The sequence below is a fragment of the Sinocyclocheilus grahami genome, unplaced genomic scaffold, assembly GCF_001515645.1.
Source record: "Sinocyclocheilus grahami isolate Dianchi unplaced genomic scaffold, SAMN03320097.WGS_v1.1 scaffold383.1, whole genome shotgun sequence".
Lineage (NCBI taxonomy): Eukaryota > Metazoa > Chordata > Actinopteri > Cypriniformes > Cyprinidae > Sinocyclocheilus > Sinocyclocheilus grahami.
Genome location: NW_015505562.1, coordinates 805404 through 827459, shown reverse-complemented (window position 1 = coordinate 827459; position 22056 = coordinate 805404). Strand labels below are relative to the sequence as shown.

The window sequence follows — 22056 nt, the reverse complement described above, 5'->3', positions numbered from 1 at the left end:
AACGCTGCTGAGGCGCCACACAAATTAATCCCCAGCAGACATGCTGAGGTCTCATTGCCGTGCACTGTGATTAAGATGAAGCACTCAAACACAAACAAAGCAAACCCACATCTAACCACAAAGGAGCAAATAAGACAACATTGATATTAATATTTATATTTTAGAAGCTATTTCCTCATTTCTTTTATTTTTCTTACACCATTGTTAAAATATTTAATATTTTTTAACAATGTTTTTCTATAAATATTTAATTTAACTGTATTTATTTATTTACTTTTTTAACATTTAGTTTAGTTTAGTTTTATTACTTTGCAGTTTTGCTTTTCAAGTAAATGTGTTTTATTTAGGACGGTTTTGTTATACCATTAAAAAGTTTGGATTTGATAAGATTTGTTAATTTTGTTTAAAATGTTTGTTTAAAATGTGTGTTAAAGTCTCTTACGATCATAAAGGCTGCATTTATTTGATCAAAAATGCAGTAAAATAATACTTATAATAGTAATATTTGTGATATAATTTTTAGATTTTAAAATAACCGTTTGAATATATTTTAAATGTAATTTGTAATTCAAAGCTGAATTTTCTGCATCATTTCTCTTGTCTTCAGTGTCACATGATCCTTCAGAAATCATTCTAATATGCCGATTTTGTGCAAATAAATAAATAAATGCAAATCATATTATTATCAATGTTGAAAACAGCTGTGCTGTGCTATATGAACACTAATAATTTTGTGGAAACTGACTTTTTTCAGGATTCTTTGATGAACAGAAAGTTGTCAAAAATGAGACAATACAAATAATAATAAAAAGAAAAACAAAAAACACCAAGAAACATATGAGAGCTTTTCTAAAACATGCGAGAGCAATAAAGGAGGGATGATCTCATTAATAACAGTGCAGTCAAAATTCAAGTATGATTTCAGAAAAACAGGCATGCAGCTGTGAGAGAGGCGTCCATTGTGTTTGTCCTTGTGAATGGTGCGCTTCCCCCTGTGTGCAGAGAGAGAGAGAGAGAGAGAGTCTCAGACTGAAGCAGGCCTGGAACAGTGCTTGTCAGAAAGGCCTTGTCCTGCTGTCAGGCCAGCACCACGCTCATCGATCACAGTCACACCCCCTTCCAGCCCGTGTCCCATCCACCATCGGGGGTCCATGCCGCATAAACAGCCCTATCCGCCGCTCGCATCTGCCGCCTGGGGCCTGCATTCCAAGGCCTGCGGATACCATCTTTGAAGTGAAAGCACTGGGTTCGCTTCAGAAAGAGTCCTCTATCCCTTCGGACTGCCTCTTACTCCGGCGCTTTGGAAGGTGAGGCCATAAAGGAACAGTTGGAAAAGCAAACAAGCTTTGACGCCCTGAAAAGACTCATGCGCACGGAGCAGCGGAACAGCCCTGGCACTGTAGCGCTCGTCTTGTGCATTGAGATGCGCGGCTTTCTTCGCTTTAATTAATTCTCGGGTCAGGACTTCAGAATGGTGTCTTCAACACAAGCGCAGCGTCTGTAAAACCACGCAAGTTATTTAGACGGCTGCTTTCCCACAACATTCCTGCACAGCTGATGTTTTGTGGAAGCAGTATTATTGCTACAGGGGCTTCTGAGATTTAATTAGTTTTTGTTATAGAAAGTGGAATGATGGGATTTTCAAAAGTCAAATATCTCCTTGGGTGTTTACTCGGGGAAAAATGCAGCTGGAAGCCTACACAAATAACTCACCGCAAAATTGATTTGTTTGCAGGATTAATTGACTTTTTGCACTGTAACAACATCCTTTTGGTTTCAGAATCGGATTGTACGGACAGCACTATTGACCTGGAAAAATAAACAGCGTTTCTGCCATGTTTCACTAGAGTTTGCTGTCAGCAGAACTGCTCTTGACCGTTTGGGCGAGTAACCTCTCATGGTTATTATGTTGCAAGCACATCCCGAAGTAATCTCACATCATTTGGCCCTGGAAAACGTCAAGACTGAGACTTTATGGTGGAAAATGCTTTGGGGTCACATATTCGTTGGAAAAACAGCTAGAAAAATACTCAGGGAGCGAATGTCCCCTCGCTCGAAATTGATAGAAAAACCAAATGCAATGAGTCAGAGGTACAATAATAGCTTCCATCTGGGACCTGACCTTAGTTTATGAAGGATAATTCTAGCATGAAAGGCCTGCAGCAAACCTGAAAATGACAGCGCTCTAAAGAACAAGGCTTCAGCCGTGCGTGCGAGAAGCCGTTCTGTCCTGCGAAGGTGTTAAACAATTACCAGACCAGATGAAATCACAACTAACCAAGGACAAGTTTTATTATTTGTCTTATTTAAAAGGATAAAACTCTCGGAGTTACTGCTCTCTGATTCGTTCAGAGTGATAATGAGCAAGCACACATCCCCCATCAATCAGCTCAACAGACAGATGTACTTCTGAGACAGCTAGTTTTTTCCTCAACTAGCTTATTTAGTGGGTCTGACACTCTGTCATTATGAATTACAGCACAAACCACTGCCCTCCTCTTTCAAAAGGAGACAATGTCAAGGTCACAATCCCATGAGCTGCGCCTGAAGAAAATAACTGTTACATAATGCACACTAGTACTGCGTGATATGATGAGTAAACATTTTGAATATTGCAAAGCTATTTTATTTGGTTATAGTTATTTATTAGGTTTCTTAAAGAAAATATTCAGTCAGAGATATTTAAATACTGTACCAGGAGCAAAATATATGCAGTTGGTAAGTTCAATTCAATGTAGTGAATCAGTTCAAGCTGTCTATTTTAATTAACTCTTTTTCAATTATTCAGAAAGCAAGTTTTTTTTTTTAGTATTCCACTAGGTTTTTACTGCATTTCACTTCTTGCATTAAACAATGTGTTTGGCATCAGTGGCAGTCTGGATGAAAGGATGATTCCTCAAAACAAAACAAAACAAAACAAATCAAAACAAAACAAAACAAAACAAAACAAAACAAAATTAAATTAAATTAAATTAAATTAAATTAAATTAAATTAAATTAAATTAAATTAAATTAAATTAAATTAAATTAAATTAAATTAAATTAAATTAAATTAAATTAAATTAAATTAAATTAAATTAAATTAAATTAAATTAAATTAAATTAAATTAAATTAAATTAAATTATTTTTACTTCATTTCACTTCTTGCATTAAACAATGTGTTTGGCATCAGTGGCAGTCTGGATGAAAGGATGATTCCTCAAAACAAAACAAAACAAAATTAAATTAAATTAAATTAAATTAAATTAAATAATAAAATTAAATTAAATACGTTTGTATTATTTCAGAACAAACACTTGAATATTGAGATATATAAAAGACAAAAGTGTGAAAATTGTTGATGTAGCACACAAATAAATAAATAAATGAATAAGTAAATAAATAATTAAATAAATAAATGAATAAAGTATATTATATATAATAAATAAAATGTGGTCTGGCATTCCAAGCCAAGCTAATCTTTTGGTCATGATAAATAAATAAATAAATAAATAAATGCATTTTAAATATACATATACTAAAGAGGAAAACTGTGCTATGGCAACTAACAAGGCCAAATACAAAGCACATGATTTTAGTTACTAAAGTTACTAAATCAGTATGTATGTGTACATGTGATCTCAGCGATTCCAGTCAGATGTCCTCAAACCCTCTCTCTCTCTCGCTCTCCAATCCCTACATAAATGTGCTGTAACTAAACACATGTGACCTGGTCGATATGAGACTGATTTCTGGGGCTTTATTATGTCACAGCCCCAGTGATTTTATTTTCTGATGCCTGAGCAAATCCAGGTCCTGTCTGAAGCCCTATTTTATCCACTAATTACAGCCAATGGCCCCAACAAAGCACTGGACAGCAGACCCAAAAGCAGAGAACCAAAAAGCAGCACATTAAGATCACTATTTCTAATTGCAATAGGAGAGATTTGGTCAGTGTGACCTACAGTAGCTGCTATTTCAGGAGCATTGATGTGGATGGCAAAGTGGTGACTGGAGATCTCAAAAGTACCTGTAACATCGGATAATTATAGGAGTCCTTCTACAATATCAGTCATACTGAGCACCACGGATGAGACGGGGAATTCAGAGATCGAAATACAGTCTTTGGTCCAGCAGCCAGGACAATCAGCGGTGAGAATCCAGAGGTGGAAAAAACAACTTTCCGGCCTCCCTGTACTACCGTTACCCATGATTACTGCTCACGATTAGCGTGTACTAATTGTGCAACGAAATGAGAAATCTGCACAGATGACGATCTATTAAAGTCCCATCATCTCCTTGAGCGAGAGAGCACGACCCTTGAAGGAGGCCTCACTGCTGCATTAAGCTTTTTCAGGAGTGTTTTTAATTGTCCATCGAGGTGAGCACAAACTATCCGAACTGACTGAGCGCTCTTTAGGGACTTTCAGTCTTAGCAATCAGTGCATAAAATTAATGAGCTGTCCTGCTGCTGTGATTTGAAACAAAGCCAGGCAAGCAAACGCATTCCCCATCTGAGCCTCATGCTTTGGGTATTGCAAAACTCAGCCTCATTATCACCACCAGCAACTCAAAGGAAACTCAAGACTCAGAACACACGAACAACACAACCGCAGTGAGAGCCGCTGATTTTTGAAATCCTATTCAGAACGGAGCAAACAGTCTATAAATTCATCTCCTTTAAAGCACCGCCGCTACAGTCATCAAAGCAGAGCTTTTGTAACAAATCCACTGTCTTCAAGAGTGCATTTCAAAACGGTTTTGTTGGATTTCAGTTGTCTGCTATGAGCAAACTGAGGTATATGCAGTAAAAAAAGAGAATACAATTTAAAGGGATAGTTCACCCAAAAATGAAAATTCTGTCATTAATTACTCACCATTGTGTCGTTCCAAACCCATAAGACCTTCGTTCATCTTAAAGGTGCTGTATGTAAGTTTTTGACTCTACTAAAGCATAAAAATTCCATAATATGTTTGCAGATATTTAAGAAACATGCTAAGTTAACAAACTTGTTTATCTGACAAACAATGCTACAGTCAGTTATTCTTCTTTGAAAATGTGCGTTCCGGGCCGGAATGTCGGTCTTGTGAAGCCCGCCCACTGCCAGTTTACCCAATTGTATTTCGGGACCCCGGGTCGCCAGTTGGCGGAAAACACAGCGTATTTAATTTCAATCTGGCAACCTGCGTGTGTGATCTATCTATCTATCTATCCATCATCCATCCATCCATCCATCCATCGATACTGTACAAATAATTATTTGTAATTATTCAAAAATAGAAATGTCTATATTATATGATCAATAATCGGCAAAAATTTATCAAAAGTAACAAAGAAATGCTGTTCTTTTTATGCCTCTATGCTGAATAATGAAAAAAAGTATCAGTTTTCACAAAAATATGAAGCACACAACTGTTTTCTTCATTGATAATAATCATAATAATAATAAAAATCTTTCTTGAGCACGAAATCATCATATTACAATGATTTCTGAAGGATCATGAGACACTGAAGACTGAAAAAAAATATTATTTTGAAAACTGTTATTTCAAACTGTAGTAATATTTCACAATAATACTGTTTTTACTGTATTTTTGATCTAACAAATGCAGCCTTAAGAGGACACAAATCCTGTTGTCATTCCATTTGGTGTCAAAATCAAAAAAGAAAAGAAAACTGCTGATTTGAACAATCCTAAACAGAAGCTCGAGGGATTTACTTTTTTTTTTTCAAAGTGAAGGACACCAGTAGAACTACATCAGGACAGATGTTCAGCCGCTTTGAGGTGGTGCATCACTAAACCATATCAGCCCTCAAATCTGCCTGAAAACCAAGAATAGCGTCCGTCAGGCTGTATTAAATCCAGCTTTTGGTTCAGAGGTTTCCATCCAGCTTTAAGGGCTTGTTAAAATAACCCATTGCACTTTCTGCCGCCGCATTAATAAGATCTGATAACTAATCAGGGATAGCGAGCACAGGGATTGTATATCTTGGTAAATCCAGCCGGAATGTAAACCACTGGCACTCTCAAAGGAGCCCCGTGGCAGCTGCGAACATGGGAAGCTTCGCAAAACAGACAGACATCCGGCTCAAATACTCCTTTTATTTGCTGTTTTAAGATCAAATTATGGTTAGAAGAATTTCACACAGATTTTAGATCGTCGACTCGCTCTGTTTCATTATCATAATGGGATGTAATTTCCAATCCTGGACCAATTTATCTAAACAGTGCGGTGCAGCAGCCATACAGCAAAACTCAATGAAAAATGTGCGGACAAACAACACAGAGGTTATGATATGGTGCAATATTTCCACACTCATAGTGCTGACACGTTACAGTGGAGTCTTTCGGTTAGTGATAATGAACATGTGAAAATCCACTTAAGAATCACCTCTAGGTCTGCGGCTCTACTGATGCCGATAATTAAAGTAACCTTTGTTTCATCTGTGGGAAATATATCACTTCTCGCCACAAGTTCACACATATTAACACAAGATCGCACTCATTCACACACAAGCGCACACCCACACGTGCACATGCATACATGCATTCGCGTTCATTAGAGAAACGCTTCATTTGCATTTAGAAAGCAAATCCCTTTAAAAATAATACAGTCACATTAAGCTTCTCACTTTCTTGCAGGGCTAGCCAATACATAGTCTCTTCCATATTCATGACTTTGAATATTTATGTATTTACTTGAAATATTTGCTAGTGTAATTTTTATTTCTAATCAGAGCAACCATAGAAAAAACACAATTAAAATCTAGATCAAATAACTTAATCTAGCCATGTTTTCTGTGCTGCTTTTCATGAATTGAACACGACAGAGAATGATTTTCATTCATACAAACCAAAATAGCGATACATAATAATAAACTGCAATGTTTACAAACTGCATCAAATATTTTTACTCACATATTTCAATAAATGGAAAATTGGGTACATCCAACAATATTTTTTGCCTGTTGGTGGAATTCTTTGTGCCTGATACACCTTATATTATAGTTTATATTATATTATAGCATTTTTAAATGATGATATAAACAATGCGTTAAATCAGAGTTTTGAACCAATTCGCTTAAACTGAAAATGTGATCTGAATCAATCTGCAACTAAAGTTTCATTTATTCCTCTTTATGCAAAAATAAATGACAAACTCTTTAGTAAACTTAACTGCCAAATAAAAACTCGATGAAAATCATCACAATATTGTCATATTGTCACCACCAATTTTACTATGAATATATATCGTGAATTTAAAAAAAGCTCCAGATTTGCTGTGCTTGTTTGTAGGGCTGGAACAATAGTTAACTGCCAAAAATGTGTCATTATATGCTCAAAAAATAAAATAAAATAAAATTAAATAAAATAAAATTAAATTAAATTAAATTAAATTAAATTAAATTAAATTAAATTAAATTAAATTAAAAAATATATAAAATTAAATTAAATTATTGTTGTTGTGACATATTTAATTATATTGAATTAAACTGCATATATAGGCCTATTTAATTAAATTGCAGTCTTTGTGATTTGATAATCACACCAAATCACAATTCTGGATTTATTTCATTTGATCATGCAGCCCTAATTGTAACGCTACAAAAAAGCTTAATGCTTCTTCTTCTTCTTTTTCTACTTCTTCTCCTCCTCCTTTATTTTATGTAAAACCTCAAAGCCATCCCAGTCTTATACTAAATTCTTGTTTTTTGTTCTCAGATGAACTGTGTGCTGCTAGATCAGATATTGTAACCAAACGCCTAAAACTTACAGAGTTTGAACTCTTCTGCATCTCAAATGAAACTTCTCAATCCAAACATTTACAAAGGCATTATCCAGGAACAGCACGCAGCAGTTGAACTCCACAAAGACAAAAGGCCATTAATTATTTAAGAGGTGCTCCCTCAGTGAAGCATCAAAACCCGCTATATGACTCATCCACGCTTGAAATGTTGAAATGGAGGTCTGCACACCTCAAAATATCTCTGTCAGAGTCACACTCGGGCTCCCTGCCGTAATCAATCCGTTAGCACAGCGGGCCTGCCGAGAGATTTGTGACTTAGACCCTTCCCCTGCACATGAGTGTGCGACGCAGCAGCTGTCACGCTCTGGTAATATAAGCCCTTATTAGTGTCCATTAGGCTGCACTGAAACTAATAAGAGATTGTCAAATACATCCAAACATTCACACAACTCTTCAGAAAACAGAACACGGCAGACGTGGCGAATCACGCTCTTAATGCAAAGCTCGTTGACATGATCGGGTGACATTAAAGGGTGATCAGGAGAAGAACGGTAGAGATTTATTCATGAGATACTAAAATAAAACTAAAATCTAAGTGAACAAAATTTATGCTGAGATTCATTCATTCACTTTTCAATTTATTTGCTCACTGATCGATCGATCAATCAATCAATCAATCAATCACTAATTATTATAGCTTCTATTAATATTTAGCATTAGCTTTTATTTTGGAATTTTTCAGGTTATTTTATTAGGTTATTATTGTTTTAATAGTATTATATTAATATTATATTATTTAATAAGTTCAGGTTATTATATGTATTTATTTTTTACTTTAATATTACTATTTATGTTTAATTCAGTTATAGTTTTAGTTATTTTGCATTAGCTTTTTATATTTTCAGTTTTAATTTTTTAGGCTAATTTTTAGTACTTTTGTAATGTGCTGCTTCTTTAAATTTTACTATTTATGTTTAAAAAAAAAGTTACTTTGCATTTTTATATATATTGATATATTTTTTGATTTTGTTTTTTTGGTTATTTTTTAGTAATCTTGTTATATGCTTTTGATATTTCTATGTTTTTGCATTACTATTTATGTTTAATGTTAAATTCAGATATAATTTTAGTTATTTTGCAATAGCTTTTTTACATTTTCAGTTTTCATTTTATTTTTTTAGGTTAATTTTAGTACTTTTGTTATGTGCTTATTTTAATGTTACTACTGTATTTATGTTTCATTTATTTTTATTTCAGTTTTAGGTCTAGTTTAGTACTACTTTTTATTTATTTCCAATTAGTAGTTGTAGTACTTCAACTTATTTTAATCAGACACCAAGGCAACATTTTTCTATTTTCGATCTAATATTTATATTTTATTTTATTTCACCTTTATTTACATGTTTTAATAGGTTTAGTTAACAACAACCCTGGCTCACTCATTCTTTCAATCACTCAATATCATTCAAATCCCCCACTAATTCACTCATTACTCAGTCATTCATTTACTCTTTCATTACATCACTTCATTTATTCATCACTCACTCAGTAACTCGTTCATTCACTCACTCACTCACTCACTCATTCATGTACTTATCAAAGCCCTCCCATTGCCCTGTCATTATCGTTTACATCCCAGAGACACACTGAATCACTTGACAGGCGTCTGGTTCTACACGCCACAAATGGGTGTTTGGATTGATAAATTGTATGGAGCAGTCACCTTCAGAGACATCAGTTCTACACGACTCATGCCAAACCACAGGCTAGAAAACTAGCCAGCAAAAATGCATGACCATGCACAACTATTTGAAATGTATGGTCAGGCCTCAGACATCAGCATTTGTATTCAGTTTCACTGTGTGTTTGGCTGATTCCACATTTCATTCCCCTAATGAGGTAAAACGAAAAACGCCAAAATCACATGTGTTTCATATAAATCACATTTGATGCATGAGGAATTAGGAGAGAAATAGTGTCTGCTTAAGAATATTAATGAGGAACTGTCAAAAGAGATCCTAAAAGGGAATCCCTTGAAAAGATTGTGCAGTATTTAAATATTGATATTTATTTATTTGTATTACTTTAAATTTAGTCAGCATTTGTCATAGATAAATACATTTTATCTTAAAGTTCAGCCCATCATTACTATGGTTAATAAAATCTCAGGGATAACAGCATACCCTACTTTTTTTAAGAGCAATGCAAACTGTAGTGTGGTCTTGTTTTTCTCATCACTTTGTCTATGGCATGCGAGTTTCAGATGCATATTGATGTAAACACCCTCATGACCCATTTTGCAGCTGTTCCACATACAGTATAGTGTTCCATAACAGACACATAAATACACACACAAACACAGACGTCTAACTGAACACAAGCCGGCAATCAGGGATACTCTCACATCAAGACAAGTACAGCTGGACAGAAAGCATGGCGAAATTCTTAAAAATCCCTGGGTAGTGCTGGAGTCGAGGATAGACACAGAGCATTTTATGAAGAGCAGAAGTGATTTCTCCAGGGAGATGGCTAAACTCAAATAATACCATGGGCAGGACTTGAAGCACTCAAACCAGCTGCCAGCCAATCTATTATCAGCTCCCTCAACCACAGCAAGACCTACAGTGCACATTTACACACCAGACAAAATGTTCTCAGGACGCTTTCACACTAAAGCCTTTTGTGGTTTTTGGGGTGAAAACAGATTTCCAAATTTGCCCCAAGTCTGTTTTAGAAGGTGGTCTCAAATGAATATGTGAAGTACAGTAGAGTTCAAAGTTGTTGCAAAATGCAAAACAGTCTAACTTGTGGGACTAAACCGCTATTGATTGCATTCCCATTCCTGAGCATGTTCCTGACTATTTCTCATGACTTCTCCCCTCTGAATAAACTTAGTTTGAGAGAAGCTCTGCATTCCTTCAAAGAATCTGCAACAGACAAACACGAATGTGGTTTTGTGCATGTAAAGTTTGGACGGTAAATTCAAAAGGGAAAAATACTTAATCTTAAACTACTGCACTCACATCAATGGTGCAAAAGTACTGCGGTTCTGACCCAAATACTGTAAAGGGAAAGCAAGCTGCCTTATGGGACATTCAGGATGTATACTTAAATTCAAAAATGAAAATAGAACCCCAAATGGAGTCAAAAATAGGGGACATTTTTAAAAATGTAACTTTTGAAGTTACCTTTAAACCAGCTGATCAATGTCTTCCAGGTAGATGTATTGGGGCAAGTTGGAGCAAACTCTGCAGGACGTTGGTACTCAGGAGCAAGTTTGGATACCCTTTCTTTAGAGTTACAACAACTTGTCACTGGGACAGTAACCTTAAAGGAATACTTTGTGCCTTATCTACCCCTAAAGTTGCATATTAGTACCTTAGAGTAGCACCCATGGGCGTAGCTACCAGAGGGAAAAAGGGGACAGAGTGCATAGGACCAAAAGCTGAGTTGGGCCCCCCACCACTGAACGTGACTTTGAGTGCAATGGGCCCAGAATCCCTAGCGACTACACTGGTAGTATCTTAAGATATGCACTGAAAGAATGCAGAGTAGTACCTTAGGGTACTACTACGAACCTTTAAGGGGTAAATAGTTAACCCTAAGTAAGGGTACTGACCCAGGGATAAGATGTTGTACCCCTAACAGTATGATATTTCCACAGATATTTTCCTTTAGCCTGCTCTGTGATTTACATTTACACCCAAAACTCTAGCATCACAACTCTAATATTCGGAAAGTAATGCAAGACAAACGAAGACTGCCAAGAGATTCTCCTTCATCAGTTGAAAATGTTTAAATATGAGTCTATAAAGACTATCTGTGTTTTTAGACTCTAAAAATGTCCACATAAAGCAGCGAAAGTCTCATATGCTTCACATCAAACACACACACACACGCACTTATCCCTCTTCAATGACTAACTTGCATCTATTTGTGTGTCTGATGAGGTGATGCAGAGAAGTGTTTCACAAGCTTAACTGCTTCAAGCTGCCCTTTAAGGGGGTCTGCACCACAGATCTCCTTTGTCCTCGCTTACACAAGACTCTCATATTCCCTTCTCCAAAGCACGGCTGACAGATCAGAGGTGTGTCCGTATCTGGGAAGAATCCATTTGCACTCCGAGCACGGGACAGATACTCAACTCACCATGGAGTTTAGAAACATTACAGACAATGAGCAGCATAAACAAATTAATGGTATTCCAGGGACACACTCAGCTGTCCCATTTAGAGCTGCTGTCTACAGATCTGGTGCTAGTACATTACGCTGATGAAAGGAAGAAAATGGGCCGTGAAATGAAAAAGGCACTGTAAGGAGAAAAGTGTGCATGTGAGAGGAAAACTCTACCTTGGCAAGCGACTCCCCGTTCTTCGTATCCTATGTTGCACAGGCATTTCCCAATAGGCACCAGCCACTCTCCCTCGGTACTGCAGTACATTTTTGGCGGATCCTCCTCTCTGGAATTGTTGACGCATGAGCCTCTAACCTCCACGAGCGATTGAGAGTCCGTGGGTACCGTATCGGGAAACATAGCCAGGTTCCTCACCGTGAAAGGGCATTTTTTAAAGTACACCCGCACCGAAACTAGGGCCACGCAGGCTCCCACGTCCTGGAAAGCCAGGTAAAAGCCCGTCTTAGTCATGGGTCCCACCTCACGGACCTCTGTGTTTAACTTCAAGATGCGGTCACCCAGATCCATCTGAGTAAAACTCTCATCGGCGGCGATTGTGTCTATTTTGGAGAACTGGTGTTCGCGAAACTTACTTCCCTGGTCTTCATCAGTCTCCAGGTAGTGTAAGTTGAACGTCTCTTTGCAGGTCAGGACCATGGGAATACTGTTGCAGTCTCTCAGGGTAAACTTGAGCTCCACATAGATCTTCTGTGCAGAATTGCGAGGAATCCAGTTGGTCCTCAACCAGTTGTTCTGGCTGTATTCCATCACGTTGCACACCTGGAAGGTCCGGATGGGTGTGTAGTGCTCATCCACGCCGCTAATTTCCTCCCACTGCAAAAAGAGAAAGAAGTTAATCATATCTATTCCGAGAGAAACGAACAGCTACTGTACTGCTGCATTTCAACGGAACCGAGACGAATGTAAAACACCTGAGAGGCGAGGTTATTTATTTCTCAAACACATTTGGAATAATGAATCGTTTCAAATTAATATCTCCCCTGTTCGGATAATTAATGTGGGACATAATTAACGAGGCCCTCAACTCTGCGTTCTCTCCCTTGTAAAGCGAGCCTGACAAATCATTTTGTTTTGTCACTAAGGGTGTCCGAAGCCACAATGCGGCCAGAAGTCTTGAGGTTTAACGTACACAAAGCAAAATAAATGATGAACTGAGAGGCAGTGTTTTCTATTACAATAATGGAGTACTATATGGCTCTCCGTCAAGCTGAAATTTATAAAAGCCCTTGGCTGAGTGAGACAAGGCCTCTGGAGTGGCTGCGAGCTGTTCATTACCCGGCAGAACAAGTGTGCCCTCAGACTGAAGAATTGCCTATTTGCGTTTCAACTGCGAGGGTGCTTAATGAAACACCCCAAAAGGAGCTTTTTTTCAGCACGTTGTTAAGATCTCAAGAATTTAATATATTGTTTTGCATCTTATTGTTTAGATACACAGCCTTTATTTTGGAAGTAAAGCAAACTATTTGAACTCACTGACAGCTGGAATTCCATCCACATATTTTAATGAACATTTTGGGATATTGCATACTTACCCTAGTAAAATATGTTTAAAATACATTTATTTCATACTAAACATAGTTCAAATCTATTAACATATTTACTGACTTATCGCTTGAGACTTACTGATCTGAAAATTATAATTAAACTTTATCTGAAGTACTACTTGTGTACATTGCACATTTCTTAATATTAAGCCTAAAATGTGTTTTAATATCACTATTGATGAGGATTGTATGAGCTTTGAATAATATCGGTCTTTAAAAGCAAGATATTTAAAGTGAACCTAAACTTGCAATAGTTCCACTTTAGCACAATCAAATATACTTCAGTATGTCTTTAGTTGAACTTCAGCACTATTAACTAATAATTGTATTATTTTACTATTTATTACTTATTGCGCACAATTAAAGTGCATATGTATATATATATATATATATACTGTATATAGTATGTGAATACTACATACTTAAGACAACGTGCATAAACTACAATGGAAAAAAAGTCATAAAAAAATTGATGTTACTTTGTCATGTGGCTTAATATTTCACCCAGATATTTAAGACTTGGGCGGGGCTTTTTTTTTTATGAACTGCAACACATGCATGGATGAATCTTTCAAAATAATTTCAATAACATGAATTTAGACAATAGATGTGAATTTTCTTTCATGCCTTTTTTTTTTTTTAAACTTCATTCCAGAATTAGTTTTAACTTGACCACTTTTCAGCTGGCTCACCAACAGTTAAGCGATAGCTAGGCCAGTCCAAATCATTTTTTTTCTTCTTCTTCACATATTAAGCTGATTAAGAGAAAATCATTGGAATTCTGCAGAATGGATTTAAACATGATAAAATGTGTTGAATGGAGCTGAGCGCAATGCACTTAAACTGCTAGCTGAAAGCATTATTAAATTAGCCAAAGCATTTAATAAACGAACAAGCAAAAGGCAGTACAGTATTTTATGAATAACATGCTTCCCGATTCTGTGTAAATCTGGGATAAAGCATGATCTAAATGAGGTGTTATGATTACAGAACAATGGAATCTGCTTCTGATATTGTGTTTATGAACTTTGCGAAGTGAACAAATATGATGCAAATTGAAATAAATCAGTGGAGATTTCAGCCGGTCATTTGTCTCAGCTGCATTTTGTGAGCTATTTACTTGCGTTCACCAGCATAGCCGATGCTTCAAATGAAGTCCAGGTGCCTGGGCTGTACCGCATTATCAAACTGGATAGAGAATGACTGTACTGCAACCATGGCTGCCAAAATAAATGAAACGTCATATACGATGTGTAAATCACACACACTTGAGAATAGTGCATTACATGGACTGTCTGCTGCCATGAATGACATCAACATAGACCAAGCCAATCTCTTTCAAATAACTTTGCTTTATAACACATACCACCCGGTTATAGAGAGGGAAAAACTGTAAAAGGCCTGTCTGGATATCTCTTTTATGGACAGCAGCTTCTAAAGGCCGCATCGATTTCTCCAAGAGCGATTCGACACCAATCTGGATTTCCTTCTCCACAGACGTCAGCCTTGCGCTTTGCAACTTTACACTCGACGGGCAGACCGAAGATGACTTTAGGTTTCTCCGAATATCACTTTACAATAGTAATCCCCCTCCAGCAAGGAAAGCAGCAGAGAAACGAGGAAATCAGCAGTTGGCAGGGCTGCGGCCCCACTCCCCCATGTGTACACTCAGTGTGCACACAGGCCAACTGGTACTTTAAACTAATAGATTCCCTGGCACTTGTGGACAAAGTGGAGCAGAGCTTATGTTTTCAGACAGATATGTAATAAAATTATAATCCTCCTCTCGCTCGTATTACAATGGAATTGCTTTAGTTAGCGAAGACTGACATATACTGCTGGCTTTCACTGGCATCACATGCACATTTCCTGAATGGGTGCACACGGTTTCTCGATCAAATCTCGCTCTCTTCATTATGACGGACAAAATTAGAGTGGATTCTGTTCGCGAGGACTCCATTAGAGTCTGAACGCCGGGATGCCGGAGCGGGCACGAAGGAAAAGATGCACTTATGTGTTCACAGGAGATCTAGCAAAGGAAATGAGTATCTGGAGGAGATGGCTGCTCGCTGTCAACTACACATTTGTACTAATTGACACAAACAAAGCTCTGACTGAGCTCAGACAACTGTGCTCTGAGGGCTCGATACCACTGCAAATACACTTTGTTCAAAGCTTGAGTGGAATAAAAGTGTAAGTGACACAATTTAACTAGAGATAAACTAATGCTAGCTTTTGTTATCCATTCTTAGCAAAAAAAATGTTCTCTTTTGGAAACCATCTAAATTAATTCAACATTGGTTTAACCGACTCAGTAACAGTGTTGGGGAGCAATTAACTAATATAGCATCCCAAATAACCTAATTACAATTTTCAGTAGCATAACAGTAGCTTTTCCAGTAGCAGTGACAAAATACTAGATCAGGTTTTGTCAAAGTGTATCGCAAAATGATTTAATGCTCGAACACACTGTTGAGAAATGTTCTCGCATATACAGATGGGAAGTATTATGCATTTTATTGAAATCACTTCATGTAAACAAATTGGTCAAGAAAAAAAAGATAGCAAAATGCTAGCTAAATAAACACTGCTCTGACCCCTTGTGAAAAAAAGTACACTTCAGTACTTTAAAAAGAATATGAAAATAATATACTTCCAAAGAATATACTTAAGTGCAAACTGATTGTAATGTGTTCAGACACTTAATTTCATTATTTGCAATGAAATGAAAACATATTATAGTTAAAATTTATATGAAATGAAATTAGCTGAACTTTAGAGTGCTTTTTGACCAACTTAAATAGGATTTAATTACATCTTCATAAGTAATTTCATAATTCTATTGACTTAAATATGGTTAAAGTTTACTGCTGAATTTACTGACAAGCATTTATGGTAAATATAAAAATATTAAATGATGAATGTCATTTCTATTTATGTCATGTATTTAAATCTATCTATCTATCTATCTATCTATCTATCTATCTATCTATCTATCTATCTATCTGTCTATCTGTCTATCTGTCTGTCTGTCTGTCTGTCTGTCTGTCTGTCTGTCTGTCTGTAATTTTATATATATTATTTATATATTTGACACTATATATTTTAAACAAACAAACTATATATATATATATACTGTATATATACAGTAGTTTGTTTAAAATATACAGTGTGAGGAAAAAGTTAAATATTATGCAAAACTAAATAACTGCAATTTATTTTGTTACTGTACTGAAGCTAACAAAATTGGTTTAATATTGTCTGAAAAATATTAACTTTATAATAAAGTCTATTTTCCACCTGCTGTTAGATATGGTTAGATGTAAAAACCAGAAGAGAAACATTTTACATTTATAATATATTTGTAATTACACATTTATAATGATTACGTTGCAATTTACTTCATTTAAAATATATTGACTTTAAATATATTGACCATAAAAATTACAATTTAAAAAATACAATAAAACTAAATAAGTGGCCTTTTATTCCATTACTATTGTCTGCAAGTACAGTTTCCTAAAGTATACTTTAAAGAGATGAAGAACACTACTAATGCACATTCAATACAATTAAGCACACTTCTTTTTTTACAAGTGAAAGAAAGAAAGAAGGAAATAAATTAAGGAAGAAAGGAAGAAAGGAAGGAAGGAAGGAAGGAAGGAAGGAAGGAAGGAAGGAAGGAAAGAAAGAAAGAAAGAAAGAAAGAAAGAAAGAAAGAAAGAAAGAAAGAAAGAAAGAAAGAAAGAAAGCTTTAAAATATATTTTCTGACGTATTAAACAAATATATTGCCACCCTATAGAGTTAGTGTAGATAGCTACTTGTTGATTGGTTGTTGTGCTGCTAACTACTTAAGTGTAGCTTACTAAATTACTTTAATTTATGTGCAGCTTGTATTTTGAGAAGCTACAGTTTCAAATCAGCTTACCAACACCGTTCAAGAAGCATAAACTCATCCATATTATATTACAAAGAAATACAGCTCCCAAACTAAATTGAAGACACAAATCACTCCAAAAAGAGAACTGAAAAGGACTTATGTTTATATGTGGGGCCCGTGAGCCCACCCCATTCCCACAATACAGCAGGAAACACTAGAAATGACAAGTGCTTCACCATCTAAGATTTCTTGCACTAGGTCACAACGACAACTGTACCCTATCAGTCAATACCTTTTCATCACAGCTTTTACCACAGAGGAACCATAACACATTGTGTGCTGCCTGCTCACCCCGCTGCGGCCATATGACGTGCTAATCCACCTTTATAGAGGGGGTTTTCTTTGCACTTTGTACAGCTGGAGACCTTTCACAGTTTCCTTTCGGGGGGTGGGGAGGGAGGACTAAATGAGTTTTAGCATCATGTTGGAAATATTGTCTTTCGCTGCAGGCGCTGGCAGAGTGTGACTTCAGAAACGCATAATGAAAATTTTGTGTTTGCTGCCTGTTTTGTCTCAGTCGATTATGCTACGGCACAGCAGATCTTCTGGCTTCTACTCCAGATTTTTAAGAGACCAAAATAAGATGAGGAAGTAGGTTATTAAGGAATGCTGATGAAGTTTGAGTCAAAACAATCTGTTTTATATTAGTTTTATTGCTCATTAACTCAGCACAGATGACTTATTCAGTTTTTATGAATAATCTATTGTTTTGCATTCATCGAATTACAAATAAATTAGAAAAATTAAGAATTGTAGCATTTAATTTGCTGAATTATTCTATCTATCTATCTATCTATCTATCTATCTATCTATCTATCTATCTATCTATCTATCTATCTATCTATCTATCTATCTATCTATCTATCTAACTATGTATCTATCTATCCATCTATCTATCTGTCTGTCTGTCTGTCTGTCTGTCTGTGTGTATAGTGTCACATTATATATTTTACACTATATATTTTAAACAATCAAACTATATATATATATATACTGTATATATAGCTTGTTTAAAATATACAGTGTGAGGAAAAAGTAAAATATTATGCAAAACTAAATAACTGCAATTTATTTTGTTACTGTACTGAAGCTAACAAAATTGGTTTAATATTGTCTGAAAAATATTAACTTTATAATAAAGTCTATTTTTCCACCTGCTGTTAGATATGGTTAGATGTAAAAACCAGAAGAGAAACATTTTACATTTATAAATAAAAAATACAATATACAGTATATATATATATATATATATATATACATATATATATATATATATTTAAAAATTCATTTGTGTTGCATTTTTCACAACACATTTTGTTCGAAAACATTTTCACCGTTAACTTTGTCCTAAAAAAATATTTCACTCTCCCCTAAATATTTGTATTGAATATTTATACTACAATAACTACATGATATACATATGATAAATCCAATAAACATGATATAAGACTACTCATACCATAATTTTAGTCAAACCTATCAATTCTAAATGAAGATTTTACACTGTATTAATAGATATTTCTACATACTTCAAAAACTAGTTCTGCCACCCAAACCAAAGAAAATGATTTTAAAACAATGAAAAATATTTGCAGCCCAGAATATTTACATTTCTGGCCTGCGATCCAGCACAGCCACCAATACTCCCAGTGCGACAGATCAATCCTATTATTCATTCAAAAATCTTAAATGGAATTAAAAACAATGCCAATGCCAAGCCAAGCCAGTGTTCAAGATCCATTTGCACTTCTCGTTCTGTTCCTGAGCTAAAACAGCTTTAGAGAAACGAGGCATTCCAAACCCCAAACCTTCAACCACCAATCAAGCTCTAATCGGCATCTCCACAGACGCCACAGCAAAGACGCTCCAAGAACAATTGCGTCGAGTCCTCAGAGCAGCGCAACAGATCGCAGCGGTTCAGAGTAATCCGACTGCCTTGGGTAATGAATCCCAGGCTGAGGCCTGATGCAATTTGGAGAGGCTGTAATAAACAGCGCTGCGTGTTTAAAGAGCTGTCTGCGCAGGGCCGGTTTATATTTACTGGCCTTATCTGAGTGGGCGGCCGCACAGGCAGCGTCCGATGGGCTTTAGCTCTTAATTTGCTTTAACCGGGCCGATTTGTGCTTACACTGGCAGAAGGCGGGCGGCCCATCCGTCAGTGTCAGTGCTGCAGTGGCACATTATTTGAAATCATTTTTGAGGGCATAGCTTTCAGGGCAAAATGCTTATCGCTCCAAACTAGGGAGAAGTCCTGAGTAATTAGAGTTAATTCACCTTGAGAACCTGATCTTCGCTGTAATCGCGACAACGGCTACACGCCGATTTAATAAATCCCAGAGCATTCAGCGCGTATCTGCGAGGGATTTCCTTTTTCATGCTAAATCACCTTTATGGCTATTGTAAAGATTAATGATGCTTTCTCAGTTGAACTTATGAACATTTAGAAATTAATCTAGCAAATTAGTGCAATTACTCAATTTTCCATAAACGCACTCTCACCTTGAGAACCTGATCTTCGCTGTAATCGCGACAACGGCTACACGCCGATTTAATAAATCCCAGAGCATTCAGCGCGTATCTGCGAGGGATTTCCTTTTTCATTCTAAATCACCTTTATGGCTATTGTAAAGATTAATGATGCTTTCTCAGTTGAACTTATGAACATTTAGAAATTAATCTAGCAAATTAGTGCAATTACTCAATTTTCCATAAACGCACTTTACATTAAAAAGCACTTAATATAAGATGCAAATGACCTTTTTGTTTTTTTGCTTCATGTTTTTTTTTTTCTTCTTCTCCCTTGCTTCTAAGAAAGGAAAGCTTCACGTTTTACTGTGCCAACAGTAAAAAAGAACGAGGGGAAACAAGGGTTGGCAGCTATATGGAACAAATTACTGGATTACCTTTAGCAACTGCCAGCAAGTCATTTTAACACATAATAAAGTTTAAAGAACGGTTTGGTCCGAGTAACCCTTGAGACCAATACCTGTGCAGCTCAACAAATAAACACGGTTATTATCGGAAGCTGCGACCTTGAGGTTTTGACAACACAAATAAAGTACCTTGACTTGCTCTACGCTGACAAGAAAAACATATCTTTGGTCTTAGTATTCTCATACTTTGTTTTTAATGTTTATAATATGTTGTCTGTATTTTTTATATAAATGGTCAAAAGTTTGGAATAATTCAGATTTTATTTTTATGTTTTTTTGAAAGAAGTCTCTTATGCTTACCATTTATTTGATCAAATATTGTTGACATTTAAAATACTTTTTCTACTTTAATACTGCATATTTTAAATATATTCCTGTGATATAAAGCTGAATTTTCAGCATCATTACCCCAGTCTTTAGTGTCACATGAGCTTTTAGAAATCAGTCTATTATGCAAATTATTCTAAAATTAATCATTTTAATATTTGACACTCATTTATTATCAATTATTTCTGGTGCCCAATTATTAATAATGGTTCTTATTATTTATTTTCAGGTTTGTTTTCAAAAACTGTGTTCAACACTGAAAATAATAGGAAACATAATATATGTTTCAGCAAATCGGCATATTAGAATGATTTCTGGAGGATCATGTGACACTGAAGGCTGGAGTAATGCTGCTGAAAATTCAGCTTTGCTTCACAGGAATAAATTATATTTTTAAATATATTCAAATAGAAAACAACAAATTTTACAATATTACCGTTTTTACTATATTTGTAATCAAATAAATGCAGCCTTGGTGAGCATAAAAGACCATTAAAAAACACACAGACAAATTATAATCATTTCAGACTTTCTAAATACATTCTTTAATACATTAGTATTTAAAAATTAAAAATGCAATGCAATTTTAATTTGATCAGTTAAACTCTTAATAAATCTAAGTGTATATACAATAATTGTCAAGCCCTTAAATATTTTGCTAAATTATCCAAACAGAATCATATCAGTTTTTGAAACTCATAAATGGCCCAAAAACTGCACACAACATTTTGGCTCCCCAACAACATCCTCACAGCACGAAATCTCTGTTCTCTTCTTTTCCACTAAAGAATATGGATTAGGTCTGCAGCACTCACCCCGTGGGATGGGGATGATATCCAGCCCAGCTCCCCTTGGCTTGCTTTGGAGTCCAACAGGTTCACTGTAGAAAAGAGAGAAGGGGAGAGAAACAAATAAGCAGTTAGCCCTTTTCAGATCCGGTTTCACCCCCCTCTCAGTGTGCAGCGTCCCCATCAACACAGTATTTACTCAGCTGCACTGCTTTATGCCACAATCCAATTAAACAAACAATAGAGTCAACAAACTCATCCTTCAAACCAGTATTTTTCAGTTAGCCGCACGAGCTTTAACGGCCGGAGAACAGTTACCCTCGTTACCCCGTGCATGACGGGATCTTTAACGGCTGACCCATCGCTGATCTTGTGTGTTTGAGAGTATTATTTCACTGATAGACATCTTTAACAAGGCGAACAAATCACAAATGGTTTCTTTTATCTGACAAGCACCGCCTGAAAGGATTCAATATATTAAAGCGGTGTGTTGATTATAGATTGGATAAAGATTACAGCTAGAACATGATTGTGTTTTTTTTTTTACATTTAACCCTCATTTAAGGTGATGTTGTTACTGTGTAATTACAAAAAGAAAT

At 35.8% G+C, this 22056-nt stretch overlaps 1 protein-coding gene across 1 annotated transcript in view; it reads right to left on the bottom strand.

Moving 5' to 3' along the window:
* Positions 1 to 22056, bottom strand: part of epha3 (eph receptor A3) — a 161386-nt gene that overhangs the window by 129340 nt on the left and 9990 nt on the right. Inside the window, exons 2-3 of the mRNA XM_016231088.1 lie at positions 21485 to 21549; positions 12080 to 12737 (exon numbers count right to left, since the gene is read on the bottom strand). Coding sequence (XP_016086574.1) covers positions 12080 to 12737; positions 21485 to 21549 — 723 coding nt within the window. The remainder of the gene's footprint in view (positions 1 to 12079; positions 12738 to 21484; positions 21550 to 22056) is intronic.